The sequence below is a fragment of the Falco rusticolus genome, chromosome 6 (genome assembly GCF_015220075.1).
Source record: "Falco rusticolus isolate bFalRus1 chromosome 6, bFalRus1.pri, whole genome shotgun sequence".
NCBI lineage: Eukaryota > Metazoa > Chordata > Aves > Falconiformes > Falconidae > Falco > Falco rusticolus.
The window spans coordinates 26,753,231-26,769,409 of NC_051192.1; the positions used below are offsets into that span (position 1 = coordinate 26,753,231).

The following is a 16,179-nucleotide window of genomic DNA, read 5'->3' on the forward strand; positions in this document are numbered from 1 at the left end:
TTTAGTCTTACATTTGGGTCTGTCAGAGCTAAAAATATTTTGAACGTGATCCACTGTATATATCCCAAATGAATGCTTTTTGTTAAGATGCCTCAATTACTTCAGGGTTTGTTGATTTGGGATTGCTTTAACAAATCAGCACAATCAATCCTACTGAAAAATGGATCTCATGCTAGTCTTAAATTATATTAAACTGTGTTCATAGCTGAGGACAAGAAAGGAACAAGCTTTTAGAAAAACTATTATTTTAGCTTTACTAAAAATTCCCAACATCTCATGCTCAGGGCAATCTGGCCAGTTTTCAATCATACAGATTTTTGTCTTTGTATTTTTTTAACTGAATTGATCAGTTAAAAAAACAACTTAACCCCCCCCCCACTTAAAACATAATTTGAAAGTGGATATTAAATGATAATGTGCTTTACAAGAAAAGTTTATGTTCCAAAGCTAGGGGATAAAAGTTGCTAGACAGCTTTACCTTTCTGGGGTGACAGAAGTAATGATGAAATGGTTTTTTCCATCATTGTAATTTCTGTCTGGTGTTTGAATTTTGGTTCCACTTGCATTTAAAACCACAGCACCTCTGTCCATAGAGATCGATAACACATCTGACTGAAATACAGACAAAAACATCTTCATAATCAAGTGTAATACAGAAAAATTAACAGTTCTGTGCATTTCCCTGTTCTATTTATTTTCCTTTCTGCTGTTTTCCCCATTTTGTGCCTTATTTGCAGTAAGATATAGTGGGAAGCAAAACAGGAGATGATCTCATTAGAACTGACATTCTTGTTGTTTTTTAAGCCTGAATTTTGGGAATTCTGCTGCTTATTGTGTCTCATGTATCTGTCACATGAGCGCCTTCCATCTAGCACGGATGTATGATGTTTACATTTCATATGTGTTTCTGGTACCCCTGATACTGTATAGAGCAGCTGTTACTCCAAGATTCCTGCTGTCAGAAGACCAATAGATTTTTTTCTTTTCCTAATTCCCTCTGATCAGACCTGTTCAATCACTCAAAATTATCTCAGAGGTAAGATCTGCTATCTGGGTCAGGCATACAGGATCACTGTGCCACATAGCAGGAATATTGTCTGTTCCATTAGAGCAAGCACTGCCACTGTGCACTCGTAGGAATTATCCTGTTGCATTCTGTCAAGTGCTAAATAGTTGAACCTCCGTTTGTTAAGTAGGGCACTTGGCATCTCCTAGGATTAGAGCTTTTGAGTTAAAACCAGAAGTGGTGTGTGTAAGGCCTCATTTATGCAAACGATGTGGGTAACTGACGTGGTTACTGATTTCAATTTAAGGTAATACTCCACGCTGTAAAGTGTAAAAGTTCAGGAGTGGTTATCAGTGTCATACAGCCTTCCCTGCTGCACTGCTGATGATCTTCTGCAAGTATGGCAGAACAGACATTTGGGGGTGGTTGCAAATGTTCTGTCATCTGAGCTCATGTTTGCTGCAGATGTCAGTCTGAGCCTGCAGGATCTCAGAATCGCTCTGGCTCACACATTTTGGGAGTGCAAGTCCATATTTCTGCCCATGTCACACGTCTGAGGGGGCATTTAGAGCAGCCTGGCTTCCCATAGCGGCAAGGAGCTGTTCTCAAGTGCAACTTTTCCCAGTCACACATGGAAGTCTGAGCACCATCTGGGAATATAGGCAGCTTTCTGACTGATTCCTGTCAACTCAGCAATGCTCAAAATACTCTCCCACAAATTCAAACAAACTTTGTCTTTGCTTCTGGAGGATTGTCTCTGGATGGAAAATGTCAGGTCCTCGATATTATTTGTACTTTGGTAGCACCTACAGGTCCAAATAGGGATTGCAGTGCCGCTGAGCACAGCACATTTTGTCTTAAGGATTTTACTGAGCACAACTGGATGCATGTTAATTCTAGGCATATGACCAAATTATCTTCTTATCATCAAAATAACATCTAAGCATTGCTGGTTTTCATCTGTAGATCAAATGCAAACTCTGACAATGAGGTCATCAATGAATGCTTCTATATTGCAGACTGGTTTCTTTATTATGAAATCACGAAGCGAGAAATTGCATTTCCCCCCTAGTACTCTCCTGGGAAACAGTGCAAGGATAAAATAAAACAAACTGTAAATAAAGATATACTCACTCCTTCAGAATAGTAAAACAGCAGCCCATTGGGCTGCAATGTCCGGAAATTAAAGCCTCCTTCAAATTCACTAAAGAGGGACACTTTGTGGCTTGATGCAATGAAGCTCTCTCCATTGAAATATGCTTTGCGGGACATCTGTGTATTAAATAAAACAAAATTGCAAGTAAAGCTCAGAAAACATTCAAATCATAAAAAGAATGAGGCTATTTCTTTTTGTTTAAACTATGCAACCAGTTCATTTCTATAAAACCTTTGGTCTTTCCTGCATGCTTAATTTATGTAGGCTTAATTTATATAGGCTTTCCCTCGCATGCTGTGAAAATCTTAAGAAAGTATAGCTATTTTAGGCAGTGCAAATCAAGTTGTTATCACTGTCCTGGGATTCTTGGCCTCATCCTAAGTCTGCTGATGTTAGCGAGCATGAAGACTGGAAGCGGAGGGGGCTCAAGCCCCTGTCTGAGCCGTATGGCGCTGAGTCACCATCCCACCATGTGATATAGTAGCTTGTGTGCTGCACTGAGTGCTGGGGTGGGGCGGTGGACGTGGTGGTAAATAACCCTCTGAGTCTCAGGAGTAAAGCTGGTGCTGAGGTAGAACAAATTGCAGTTAGCTTCGTTGTTGACAGGATGAGATTGTGTAATGAGTTCCACAGGTGGTGGACTCCATTTTCACAGGTTTTTTTTTTGGTTTATCCACAGCATGGCTTTGGATAGACATGGTCATAGGAGGAAGACCACAAACACTGGTTAGATTTACCAGCCTTGCATTGTAATGGACAAATGATGAATGATGCAAGGGGTCACAAACAAAATGGCAATTTTCTGTGTTAATGCTGGGGGAATTGGTTTGTGTATTACGGGAGAAGAGCTGCCCTGTCTTAAGGGGAGAAGTAATTTGAAGGGTGAATATCTTCCTGTCTTTTTTATTTCATACGTCTGTATTAGGATGCATATGAGGACAATTGTTGTTTCTTTAAGAAAAAGCAAATTACATTAGAATAGTTCCTTTCAGAATACAACACACTATTTCAGAACCAGCTTTCATGTTGCAGTCTCACTTATTATAATATCAAGTAAAACAACTTGTGTTTAATTCAGGGTGGAAATTGGGTCAGCAGAGCTAACACACACATACAGCACCCCTGCCAGTCAATGAGTGCATCATCATTCCCTTGGTTGAAGATTTTATTTCCATTGTTTGGAGTAAAACTTAAGCCCACAGCTGTATCCAATGCCAAAATATTGTTGTTATCTCACAAATGATGTTATGCTTACCAGTGAATCCTCTGGGCACCCATAGCTGATTCCCAGGGTTCCTGGTTCTTCTAACAAGTTGAAATCCTTCTTTTGGAACTGGAAGCCCTTCATGCAGCCTTTAAAGCCAATAGTTCCTGCCAGATGTGAGCTAATGCTGTTGGGAAACATTGCCAAACAAGCTGCAGTTAGATAGCTCTTGCCTTTCTGAACAGACTTTTTTTTGCCAAGATGTTCTAAAAAACTTGGAAAAGCCTCAATCATTTGCCTCACTAGTGCCCAATTCCTGCACCTTTATGTAAAACAACTAATTAACCACATCATATGTTTTGAAAAGTGAAGATACACCAGTTGTAATAAATGTTATGAGGAGAAATAATGAGAGTTCAGAGGGGAGATCCATATACAGTAACTTTAAAAAGCTAAAAATAGCTGCTGAAATGAAAAGACTTATTTTAAAATGTATTTCTACCCACTTATAGTGAAAATCAATGGATTTCTATCTCCATTTTGTATGATTTTAGAAAAGTTCTGTTTTAGTTTCCCTGTCTTCCTTTTACTAGCAAGTTCCATTCTTGCCTTTGCAAGCAAATGGGTCTCTATTTCTTAACAAACAGTTGTGACACAGGTCAGGGAAGTATTCTGATTACTGAAGAGTGGATTTACATAATTGTAAATGAGAGCAGTAGGTGGGCTTCCAAGATCCTTTGAATGTCAGATTTGAGGTAGATACAGCACCGCAGCGTATCCCAGCAGCTCCTACTCACTGCTCTTAAGTTTTTCAACTCCACCCTTTACCAAGATACCACCACATTATGGCACAGGGCAAATATAATTTGAATTTATCCTCACAATACTCAAGGTACATGAAGAAGTAGTAATCTGCCTAAAGTCACAGAGTGTCTGTGACAGTGCAAGGAAATGACTGGGTACTAGTCCAGGAGATAACTAGGGAACAAATACACTGAAGAAGTCAACGTGAAATCCAGAATTTTGACCTGGCTACCTATAAATGGTCTTTGTTCTTTTGGCAGGATGTGCTTTAGTAGTGGGATTCTTCTCACCTCACATGAGATGATACTGACAGTGTTGACAACTGCTTCTGCACTAGCTGTTTATGAATTATTGTATGGTAGACATTGGAAACATGACGGATGAAGCAGTCTCTGGAAATACTTGCGTTTCTACGTTGGCTAAAATGGACCATCAGGCGAAGTAGTGCAGATGTGCATTTACATGTCTGAAATAAGGCGAGAGGCCTTAATCTGCTCCTCAGTGATATCAGCAGAAAGGCAAAACTGACAGGAAGGCTCCAGCCATCCTCATTGGGATTTGGATTGAAGTGTGGGGTATCAGTCAACCAGTTCAAACTCTATCCTGATTGACCATGTGACTGGCTGGATGCCACAAATATGCCTGTCTGGTAAATACCATTAACTTCACATTTTCAAGGAGCAGCAGGACCTATAGAAGATAGGCTTTAACCTAAGGAAAGGCATCTGAGTTTTTTTCTTAACTGTTACCAGCACCCAGTCCTCCTAGCTTTCCTTAGCTTTCTGCTAGACCACTAAAAGAAGTGGTACTTCTAGATTCACTTTTTAGGGAAAAAAGGCAATTGACAGAGGAAAGTGCTGTTGAAGTGAATGAAAATACGCTGCTTTGAAAGAATATTAAATTCCTTCTCTAAGACTAGAGCTAGTTTCCCTCCCTGCTGCTGCCCTCCAACGTCAGTTAACTGTAAGTCTGTCTAGCAAAAGGAAGCATAAATATCAGTACTAGGTAGTAGTAATAGAGAGACAGTACTAGATCATCAGTAGATGATACAATTCTAATACTGACTTGCGGTCCTGATGACAATGGAATGATTTCACATTTGGACTGTACTTTTTGCTGTCTGCCCTTGTCATGAGAACTGAAGCTGAGTACAGTATCAAAGGTGTAGTTTTGCTTAGATAATTTCTGTATGCATTTTTCAATATTATAATTGATCATATTTTTACAATGTCTATGGATTTTTTCTGATACAACTTGTTTATTGAGATGCTATTTTTCTGCTTTGACAGTACCTTCCAGGTGTTTAGCAGAATAACCACAACTCTGGACATCATTGATGTGATTCATCTCGTGTCTTACACTTGTGAACAAGTCTCATCTGCCATTGAGCTGCTCAGTTGCCTAGATTTCTAGGTCCTTCTGGGCTTTTTGCGTGTTCTCTAGGCTTGATTAACCAAAGTAATTTTCACCATCCTGTCATACTTTGTTTCTAGATCTGATGTATTTAATACCAGCCCTAAGAGAGATCCCTTGGGCATGTACTGTAGACTTTTGATGCTGTGAAAATTGAAGAGTTACTACTATGTCCTATTTTCTCTTTCCCAGATACTTTCTAATCCACTGCAGCTTTTCCCCTCTCCACCTCACTAGTTTCCTTAATAGCCCCTTATGATAGACATTTGTAAAGAACTATTTGAAAGGCCAGATAAATTATATACTCTGTTTCTCCCTTGCCACCCATTTTGTTTGCATGTTCAGATAATTACATGGGATTTGAAAGGCATCGGTTTTCTTTACATGAAGTTTGTCCCTATCTTAAAAGCTTAATCTGTAAGTATTTTTTAACTCAGACATTATTTATCAATTCAAGAGTATGCTGACAACAAAATAAGGTTTCAGGAGATTTACCACTAATTCCTAGAAACTATTGCACAACATTTGCTGTCTTCCCCCCCCTTTTTTTTTTTACATAGAGGATATTTTAAAGAGAGGTGGTATTTCTATTAGCAGTTGTTACACTTGAAACAGCAGCTGGAGCCCTTCTGAAAATGCTGGCCTTGCTGTCTGGCCTGGGGAATGAATATTGCGTGTCAGAAGGGTGTACCCTTCTTCAAGCAGCCAGTCTGCTCTCCCAGAGCATGACCCTGGTCCGGCAGATTCCCACTGCAGGAAATGAGTGTTACACAGTCTACTGAGATTAAATTTGGCTTCTGTCAAATGGTACGATGGGAAAATGAGACTTTTTCTTTTCTTCCCACGCCTATGCAGAGCCAGCTGACTTGGGTCTAGAAAGAACCTGAGATGGATCAGAACTGAAGAGCATATTAGGAAAAAAAAATGTTTACATTTCAAAATGCAGGTTTTTTTAAAGGGTCTTGATCCTTCAGCTCATGCATTGCTATTTTACAAAGATCATATTTTGCAGAGCAAGGAGGTAGCAATTCTGTACGTTTTATATTTATAATTAAGTGTTCTTTGAAAATGCCCTTCTGTTTTAAGAAGACAACAGTTTCTGTCACCCCTACTAAAACTAGACCAGTTTCAGCAGAATTGTACCTGTGCTGGATCAAGCCTAATCCTTGGTACTTCAGAGCTCTGAGAGACTTAGAGGAGTGTCTGAGTGTTTTATGTAAGGTGTTGAGGCTGGGAAAAATGTTTTATTGTAAGCCCTTCAGCATAGGTCCATGCAACATAACTTATATATGGTGATTACTTGAAGATCAACGCTTGAATCCCGGTTGTAAACCAACCTGGAGTGCAAGATCTCAGCAGGTGCTCCTCCAATGTAAATGTCCGTGAATGGCATTGCTGTTCTTTCATTGTCTACACTTTTTATATGCCGCCTGTCTACTACCAAGATCATCTTCTTAGAATTGTGATATATAATAGAAATCTGAAAAGAAAAATGTGTGCTTAGAAGTGTCCACTATGATATCTTTTATAAGTTGTCATGGTGATTTTGCAAAAATTGATTACATCTTTTTATCTTTTTGTTTGTAAGTTCCCCCCATTTATCAAAAAAGTTGCTTGTAAATCAGAAGAAGCTGACAATGAGTACTAGTAGGGAGCATATTTTAATGTCACAATTTCTCTGATGACTGAAACCCCAGGCTATTTCACTTATGAATAAATCCACATGAAAATAGCCGATGTCAAATTCTACACTGCAGCAAACACACAAACTCTATTAACTTCAGAGTGCTTTCTTGATTTATCCAAGAAGTTAGGGCATACTTCGTAAAAAACTTATTTCATTGTCAAAGCATAAAAGGCTTAGTTGTGCTCTGCGTAAAAATGTTGAATGATACTGTAATTTTAGTTGTGGATCTGGAATCAGACTTCGAATTTACATCAAGTAAATGGCAAGAGAATTAACCTGCTAAGGGGGATTTGCTACTGTCACTACTACACTGGCTTAAAGCAAATTCTCTTAAGCCAAGTGCAAGCAGATATTTTAGATCTGCCAAAGTCACAGTGCTGCTGGGATAGTTGGTTGTATGTCTGTGATTGTAACTGCATCTCTACCTCATGAAATTTAGCGTCGTTAATCTGAGCCTTCTTCATGGAGTCCTCTAGCAGTACAGGGCCAGTGCTGAAGCCAAAGTCATAGCGGAGGTACAAGAAACCATTGTGCATCTCTAGACTGAAGAACATACTCTGTATAAAACAAAACAACAGTCAGAAAAGCACTATGATTGTGACAGTAATTAAAAAAAAATAAGTGTTATGAGAGTGTCTGGCATTGTAAAAAACATTCTGGGAAAAGGTATTTTTATTTGCAAAACTATAAAAAGTTTCTGGATTATTTTTATATATATAATATACATGTATATGTACACATGCACTTATCTGAAGATTTGGTGAACTGTTTACCTGTAGGAATAGTATATGATAGCACAGTAATGTCAATATTTTTTACCAGTAAAGTTTCCCTAATGCAAACACATGAATTTATTGTCAAAATAATACCACGTGCCCCAAATGAAAGATGTTATACTGGTAAAAGCAATGTTGTGCTAGAATGGTTGTATCTGCATTAGCAGCTTCTGTCACAATGCCTGTGATAGCTTAAGGTTGTATCTTTTCACAGCTTTGATCAGCACTGATGTATTTACTGAAGGCTGAACAACAGCTTGAGTGTATTTACTGTGTATTTGGTTTCTGGATTTCCTGACTCTTCCTGCTTCATGGTTTGGCTTCTGTTCTATGGCTGGGTGACCTAAACTTTATAAACAGGAGCTTTACTTTAGAAAATCTTCAGGGAGTGCTTGAAATGAAGATCTGTACCGTAGGATTAGCCTTGTTCCAAGACAACATGAAGCAGAAAGGACAGTTTACAGCAACTGTGCATCTGGGTTAATTCTAATGTTTGCTTTCTCTCCTAGTATTCATGCTGCTGTTCATGCTGCTGTTCCCATGCCTAATGAAAACATGGGAGCAATCGTTCTGAAAAAGCTACTGCAGGCCAAGAACTGCTGTCTCTGACACAAATGAGCCCACCTTTGGAAGCTATTACTTAAAGTAGCAAAAGTAGGTTTTAATCCAACACTTTTAAATGAAGCTGCAGCTTGGGTTTGTTTTGAACAGCTTAAACTTGAAAATGAGACAGGGATTACGTTCAGAATATTTGTGAGCTGTCTTTGCGGAACTGAATAATGGACTGGTTTATGCAGTCTTTCTGAAAGTGCCTGTGAGCAGGCACGGTCTTCCACAGCTAACATCCCAGTTGATACCAGTTTCCACCATAATGCACAAAATGCATACATTTCTGACAAACCTCTGGGTGGTTTTGTTTGGAAGAAAAATGACTGATCTGCAATAGAGACTGTTAAACTTTTAACATCAGTTGCTTAGTCCAAAACCTCCTAACCTCCTAGGAGTGAAGGTAGCATGCTATGCTGCAAATTGCCCCCTACAACTCTGCTCTGCAAGTTACCCTAAAGGCAGACACTAGAGCGTTGCGAGAGTGTATTTTTTTCTCTTCTAAATGCTCAGTGTGGTGGTGTACATGTAGGGGTCTAGACAAGTGTATGTCTGTGGACTCCATCTTCATAGTAAAATAAATACATAAATCCACACAGGATTAGGGAGCTTGATGTAGGGATACCCAAAGACAAAAAAATGTGAGTCTGTCTTCTCAGAGGATATTTGCATGTTGAGTCTACTTTCTTCAAACCCTTATAGAGTTTGCATCACACTCAAACCTCCGAAAAGCTGGTGATATTTGGATCAAGCCTTTTTATTTGGACTACTTTCTATTTTCAGTAACTTAAATTTTTAACTCTAGTACACCCTGAGACAGTTATAAAGTGGCAGCTACCACAAAGTGGCTGCTTCATGGGAGTTGCTTCACAGTAATTTCCTATAGTTTTCATTGTGCAATCACATCTAAATAAAGGTGCAGCTACTGGGCTTAACTGGAGTCTCTTTCAAAGTGTCATCACGAGGGTATGACTGGTCTGAAGTCCTGACTGTCTGTGGATGAGAGCAGAGTCCAACTCGGGGCCTCAGCTTCCTGGGGCCTTTTCAGTGCAAGTTCCAGTTCCCTCCCAATGTGTACATCCACCAGACGAACACAAAGTATTTCCTTTTTCCAGAAGTTAAATGTAAGGGCATAAGCATTTTGGATTTTCCATGATATTTTAAGTACTGAGGATACTCATGGTATTCATGGATAAAGGGTACCGGCAGGATTTGGTACTCACCCCATTAATCATCAGCAGGATCAATCCATTGTCTGTAGGAGTTCGAACTTCTATGTCAAACCGAGTCACCTGGCTGAATCTTCCCCTTCTCTCGATGTTTCTTGCCAAGGCATAGCCAGAGCCATCAAAGAAATAGCTCACAGCCCGGCTCTGAGTGAAAGCCAACTTATTTCTATGAAAAAACAAGCAAGGAAGTAATATTTGGCATATTCCCATTTGAATTTGGGGAAATTTGAAGGCCTTTACAATGAAGATAGTTTATTGAAATAATTTTTCTGACCCGCTGCTTCTTTCTGACAGAGACTGATGACTTTCGTATTCTTTCTGGGATTTTTTTCTGAAAAGTAGTGTGTAGCTTTGAAGTTGTTTCTAACTCCATTACATCCTGCTCTTATCTTATGTTGTATGTAGAGGACAGGAAAATTCTTTGCTCATCCTTGTAAAGTGGCAGGCCCACGACACCTCCTCATCATAAGGGTACACATGTATTTCTATCAAGAGCTTGCCCAGTTTGTGCAGAAGCTAATCTGAATTTTCTGGGGCCGTTAGCTGAGCATGGGCTCTGCTGGGGAGCCCGGGGTGGCCTGCATGCACTGTCCTAGAGAGCAGCAGCTTGCACTCCCATGGGAATGGCATGGGAAGCAATCATCTATGGGCTCTGTCCCAACACCTCCTGCATTTCTTCCCAGTGAGAGCTGCAAGTTTTCCTCCTTTCATTGTATAGAGAGTACAAATGTATAGAGAATGCATTTTGTTGCTGCCCATTGTATGAACAAAATGCTGTCTATGTTTGTGCTAAGCGAACACCAAGGTTGGTGTTCTCTTCTGCTTCAGGGGCTGCATCTCCCAGTTTGTGAACGGCTTATCTGAGTTCTTTTCTGTTGTGGCAGTGCACATACACTAAGAGCGTATGGCAAACAGATAACATCAGTCTGGGCTTTGGTCGGGTGTGGGACTGTGCTGCAGTATACCAGGCTTACTGGAGCTAACTGGCTGTGGCCGTATCCCTTGCAGTGACAGGATTTGAGTTAGGAGCAGTTCTGTCCCAGGCAAGCGGTGGGGGTAAGGAGGAAGCCTGGACCATGCCCCAGCTAACGCAGCAGTTTCCCTTTTGAAGGCATGAGCAAGGCTGTGAGATAGTTAATGGCGACAGCAACAAATCATAGAATATCTTGACTTGAAAGAGACCCCCAAGGATCGTCGAGTCCAACTCCCGTATCTATCTATCTATCTATACATTTTTGGCGCAGCTAGGAGTTAAAAGGGGCCAAGCTCCTTCCGGGTAACTCAGTATCACCTTCATATTTGTCATCTAACCCAGGAACGAACCACCATCTAACCCACTTGCAAGGAACCAGAGCAGCAGTGAGGGTAGGACTGTCCCTACCTGGCACAAGGTGGCGATGTGGCGGTGTCGATGTTATAGACGTGCTTGAAGTTGTACAGGCTGATGACGCCGTCGTTCAGGGTGGCCAGCTCCAGGCAGCCGATGAAGCCAGGCAGGTTTAAGCTAGGGGGGAGCTGCGCAGGGGGCAAGGAGAAGTAAAAGGAGAAAGGTCACACTTTATATTTGTGTATCACGCAAGCATTTGTGCCTGGGGTCAGTTTTGTCTCCGTGCTCTTCATATTTTGAAACAAATGGGATGCTGCTGCCTTGGCATAGTCTTCACAGTCCGCGTCGTGATACTGCTGTTGTGCTCCCAGTTAAAATGGAGCACAGAAATGGTGTCACAGTGAGAACAATAGGCCAGGTAAGGCAACTGCAACCCAAAACTTAGTTTGTAGTTTTGAAGGGAGCACACCTGAAAAAGGGTCAAGATTTGACTAATCATAGATCTTTCTCAATGTATTTGAATGTCTCAGTAGATATTTCATATCTGACTTATAGACATCCTTCACTGCCAGAAAAATAATTTCATACCATGACAAGAGAGAGAGAAATGAGAGAGATTTTTAAACCCAGGAGACTTGGATTCAAAGTCTGTACCAGTGGCTAATCCTCAATATGTATTATTGTGAGCAGGATATAGAAATTCCTTCTTTTAACAAAGGTCACTGCAAATGGAATTTAAAAAGCCACATTGGTGAGGGGAAAAATACAAAAGAATAAAGCTGACAGAGCTAGCGAATCATTCTTTTAATATTAAAATACTCTGCCCCATGGAACAGGAGTGGTATAACTAACACCTCTTGTACTTCAGAGTCTGATCACTGCCAGTAACTTTTCTTTGGCTTCTTGTTGTTTCCATTTTACTTACGATACAGTAATAATGGTAATACAGCAATGCAGAATAAGTGTAGCTGTAAGAGAAAATGCAATTTGTATCTGCAGCACAGATATAATTTACCAAATGTATTTCCTTTGTTTCTTCTACTATTCTGTTAAATTAAGTATGACACTTCTAATGGTTAAGTGGTACATTCCGTATTTAGAAAGTATGTAACAGGCAAGCAAAGACAAAAGCTTTTAGCAAATAAGACTGTATGTTAATGAAAACGTGAGGTGTCCATTCCCAAGGGAGAAGAGACACATATGCTCATCGAATAATTCCATGAATCCTTTTCTTCCCATTGCCTCTGCATCTGTGTGTGTGTATATCTGTGTGTGTGTGCATGCGCTCGCAACTATTATTCAGTCATCAGTCCTATTCCCAGGCAACTTGCACCCAGGACTCAGCAATCTAGAATTCAGACCGTGGCATATATCTGGTAGTCTCAACAGTGCAAAAGCTTGGGAATATGAAAGTGTATTGAGATAATGTTCGTTTATATATTGTTAGGAGAGCTGCTTGTGGAACAGTAGTTGGATGTTTTTAGCACCTACTACAGTTACCTTAAAGCATTTAACAGTCTCTAAAGTCTTTCTAAGTAGGTTTTCATTCAGCCATGCAATTTTCATAGCCGAGATCGTTCATAACAATTTCTAAATCCAAAAGGAGGACCTGGGATGTTCGCAGAAGCAGATAAGTTAGGTACTAATTCATGCTGACTTAGGAACTAGACTGAAGCAACTGCCTCACACAGGTCTTCAGACATGTTTTGCAAGTCTTCATGCTGTTGTAAGGCTGGATTTAAATCAATGATAACTTAAATTCAAACAAATCAGTATATTGCTAGTTTCCCACAGTGTCCTAATATTAACAATATATTACTTTTCATTTTTGTGACAGCTGTAAAAGAAAAAATTGTAAACACCAAGAACTCATTAGCATTGAAAAAAACTCGTAGCCTGCAAACTTTGTTAAGCTGAGCTAATAGGCCTTAACTTATGCATGCTACTTAACGGCTAGCACGCTTGTTTCTTATTACGTTTCAGAAAAGTTGAATGACAGCTGACAGGAATCTGATTGACTTACTGTATGACATGATGTGCTAGAGAAAATGGTAGGTTTTGCCATGGCTAGAAGATAGAGTCCTAGGATGATAAATTACTAGATAAGGACATTTTATTTATTAACCATTTCTCTGTTTAAAGGGAAGCCCAGCAAGATAAGTTTGCATTATTTACTTTTGAATTTAAAGTATTTTTCTGACCAACCTTGAAGTCAGGAGGTACTCCGCCAACATAGAAAACAGCATTTTCAGGTTCCAAATTAAGGAGAGAGCCAGGACCAAGAACCTCTCCCTTTTTGATGAACTTTTCTTCAGCTGTGCTGCTAAGACTGGGCACAGTTAAAAACATTTTGCCGTGTCTTCCAATCCTGTAGAAGGGAATTGTAAGAGATGAGAGTTTTGTGTTGGCTAGACTTAAAAAAGAACAGGCAAGCCTCCAACTCACGAAGAGTTTGTGTTTCCTTACTAGCAGGCACTGGGGGGAAAAGAAAGAGAGAAACCACAGACACTTTCTCTTCCCTGCTGTGGCCCCTTGGGTCCTGGCTGTCTAAAGGCAGAGAATTTCCATTTATTTCAGCAGGATTAGAACCAGGCACTGAAGCCTCCTGATGAGCAGTTCTGACCCAGCCTGTTCGATTTTTTTTTTTTTTCCTATTAACTGTTTGATTTTGGGGAAATACAGATTATCACTTTACCTCTCAATTTTGATGATGCTGAAGTAAGAAGGCCAGGTGCTGACTGGCTTGGCATCCAGAGGTATCTCCACATCTTGGCCCCCCAGATTATAAATGTACACAAGGTTGTCATTTTTAATTGCAAGACCGATGTAATTTTTTGCCTAAAACACCAATGGAGAAGAATGTCAGAGCTACAACATCCAAAGAGATTTAATGTAGAACATTAGTAAAGAGTGGGCTTTGATAGACTAAATGACACCTTTAAATACAACTAATAAAGAAAAGCTTCATTCTCTAATTGCTTTCTTTACCAGATAAAACTGTACAGAAAAAGTCTCTGATATTTTACTTTATATCCATTTTGACTGAGGTAAATACAAGGTCATGAGATGCCTTTTGACCGTAAGTTGGTCATGTTCAACGGGAAGCTGTTCATGAGTATTTAGCGTGCAGTGTCATATGCAGGAAATAGGAAGAAATATTTGTCTAAAGCCCAGGTATTATGCTGCAGTTAAATATTTTGCCAAGAGGTGTTTCACTTGATTTATATTTAGCATTCTTTTTAGAAAAGCTTAAAAAGAAAAGCCTGCCTCTTTACCCTTCCAAAGAAAAAGCTTACCAGGATTTTACCTGGCTTGCGAGGCATGTTTTTTTTTTTCCTTCTAGGAACCACATTTTAAAGAATAATTATTTCACAACACTTACTGGGGGTGTGACTATATGCCCTTCCTAGATGTTTCGAAGTAGCCATGTTCAGCGTACGACAGCAGCACAAGCCACATACAAAGAAACCTGCTTATCCTGTGGCTCTGTGACTTTGGAGATTTGGAATTGACTCTGTCAGCAGCATAAACCTGATTAAAACGTGGCCCACAAAAGTCAAGCAGAGTGACATTAGCTGCTTCGGAGCACTTTAGTGGAGACACCAAGTGTGGCTTGCAGCAGTGACAATCACAGCAGCAAGCTGTGCAGGCTGTCTAATTTGCTTCTTGGAGAGAATCCTTCATTGTTTGGGGTGAGAAGTTTCAAGGACAAGGGTCCTGGCAACCCTTGCTCATTGCTTGTCACAAAATCAATGACAGTTTCATAGTAGATACCTCTTATATTGAAACATGGAGAAATAGTGAGAGGAAAAACCAAGGGCAAATAAACTTCAAGCCTATTTCCATTTTCTTGTTTTCTTTTATATATATATAAAAATAACTGGGTTATTCTCTTACATTTTTGTTTCCGAGGTACAAAATAAATCTGTCTGGAGATGCTGCCAGTTGTGGGCTGTCTTTCTGAAACTTTATGTACAAGCTCATGGAAGTGAAAGATTTCAGTTCCTCCACGTTGATCTTTGGATTGACTTCAACAGCTGATTGGCCTCCAAACATCATAGAAACTTGGACCTGCAGTTGCAAGTGTGCAAAGTGAGACACATTATTGCTGCCTGGGGACATTAGTTAAGGTGATACACAGGAATACTTAGCCAGCAGCCTTGCTTACTGCAAAAGCAGTGTTGGCACTTAAAAGTTGGCCATGCAAAATTGTATGTTTGTAACAATCCCTTCTGGAAGACTCTCTAAAGAAGGTGAAGGGAATTAATTTTAAAATTATTTAAAGCTCCTAATTAGCTGTGCTTAAGCATATTAAATAAAGTAAATTACATTTCAGTATGTGTACGCTTAGTTGAATCAGGGCTACATCATAATGTGTGGCCCAGTGAAATTCTTATATAGCTAGAAATTTATTTCTTTGCTTTGGGAGTAGTGTGACCAACTTTCTGTTCATGAGCAATCCTATTGTATTACTGAAGTTACAGTGATATATATGAGATGCTAGTAAAATTTTAAAACATGTTCATTTTAGTTCAAAATGCCTTCAACATAACTGAAATGTTTTCAAGTCTAAGCACAATATGCTTGAATGACAAAATAGATTTAAAGAACAGTCAAGCACTGCACATATGCTAAGTGATTTTTCCTTTTCTTTTTTGAAGTAATGCATGTGGACAGCATATGCCAGCATTGTGAACATAACAATAATACACTGCATTTTTTATTTCTCTGAGTGAATTAAAATATACAGTTTTGACCTTTGTGTTCTTGTTACAGAAAATCTCTCATAATTTATGTATGATAATAAAAGTGTTTCTCTTTATTAAACATGTGAGCCAAAGATTATCTTACCCTGCAGAAAATTAATGCAAAAGAAAAAAAAGAAATACTGTAATCTCAGAAAAGTTTGCATGAAATTGCCGTAATTACTACTGTGTATGACTAATGTTGCCAGCTGAGTAATGACCTATT

The 16,179-nt window shown here is 39.5% G+C and overlaps 1 protein-coding gene and 1 long non-coding RNA gene across 3 annotated transcripts in view; one reads left to right on the forward strand and one right to left on the reverse strand.

Annotated features, from left to right (window-relative positions):
* LOC119150206 overlaps window positions 1-15,204 on the forward strand; it is a 34,462-nt gene extending 19,258 nt beyond the window's left edge. For both annotated transcript variants that reach the window (XR_005104966.1, XR_005104965.1), the window contains one exon: window positions 15,121-15,204. This is a non-coding gene — a long non-coding RNA (uncharacterized LOC119150206). The remainder of the gene's footprint in view (window positions 1-15,120) is intronic.
* Window positions 1-16,179, reverse strand: part of LAMA4 (laminin subunit alpha 4) — a 107,110-nt gene that overhangs the window by 15,621 nt on the left and 75,310 nt on the right. The window contains exons 20-29 of the mRNA XM_037392535.1: window positions 15,106-15,279; window positions 13,904-14,046; window positions 13,414-13,576; window positions 11,263-11,396; window positions 9,876-10,047; window positions 7,696-7,827; window positions 6,921-7,063; window positions 3,418-3,553; window positions 2,141-2,278; window positions 479-612 (exon numbers count right to left, since the gene is read on the reverse strand). Of these exons, the coding sequence (XP_037248432.1) occupies window positions 479-612; window positions 2,141-2,278; window positions 3,418-3,553; window positions 6,921-7,063; window positions 7,696-7,827; window positions 9,876-10,047; window positions 11,263-11,396; window positions 13,414-13,576; window positions 13,904-14,046; window positions 15,106-15,279 (1,469 nt within the window). The remainder of the gene's footprint in view (window positions 1-478; window positions 613-2,140; window positions 2,279-3,417; window positions 3,554-6,920; window positions 7,064-7,695; window positions 7,828-9,875; window positions 10,048-11,262; window positions 11,397-13,413; window positions 13,577-13,903; window positions 14,047-15,105; window positions 15,280-16,179) is intronic.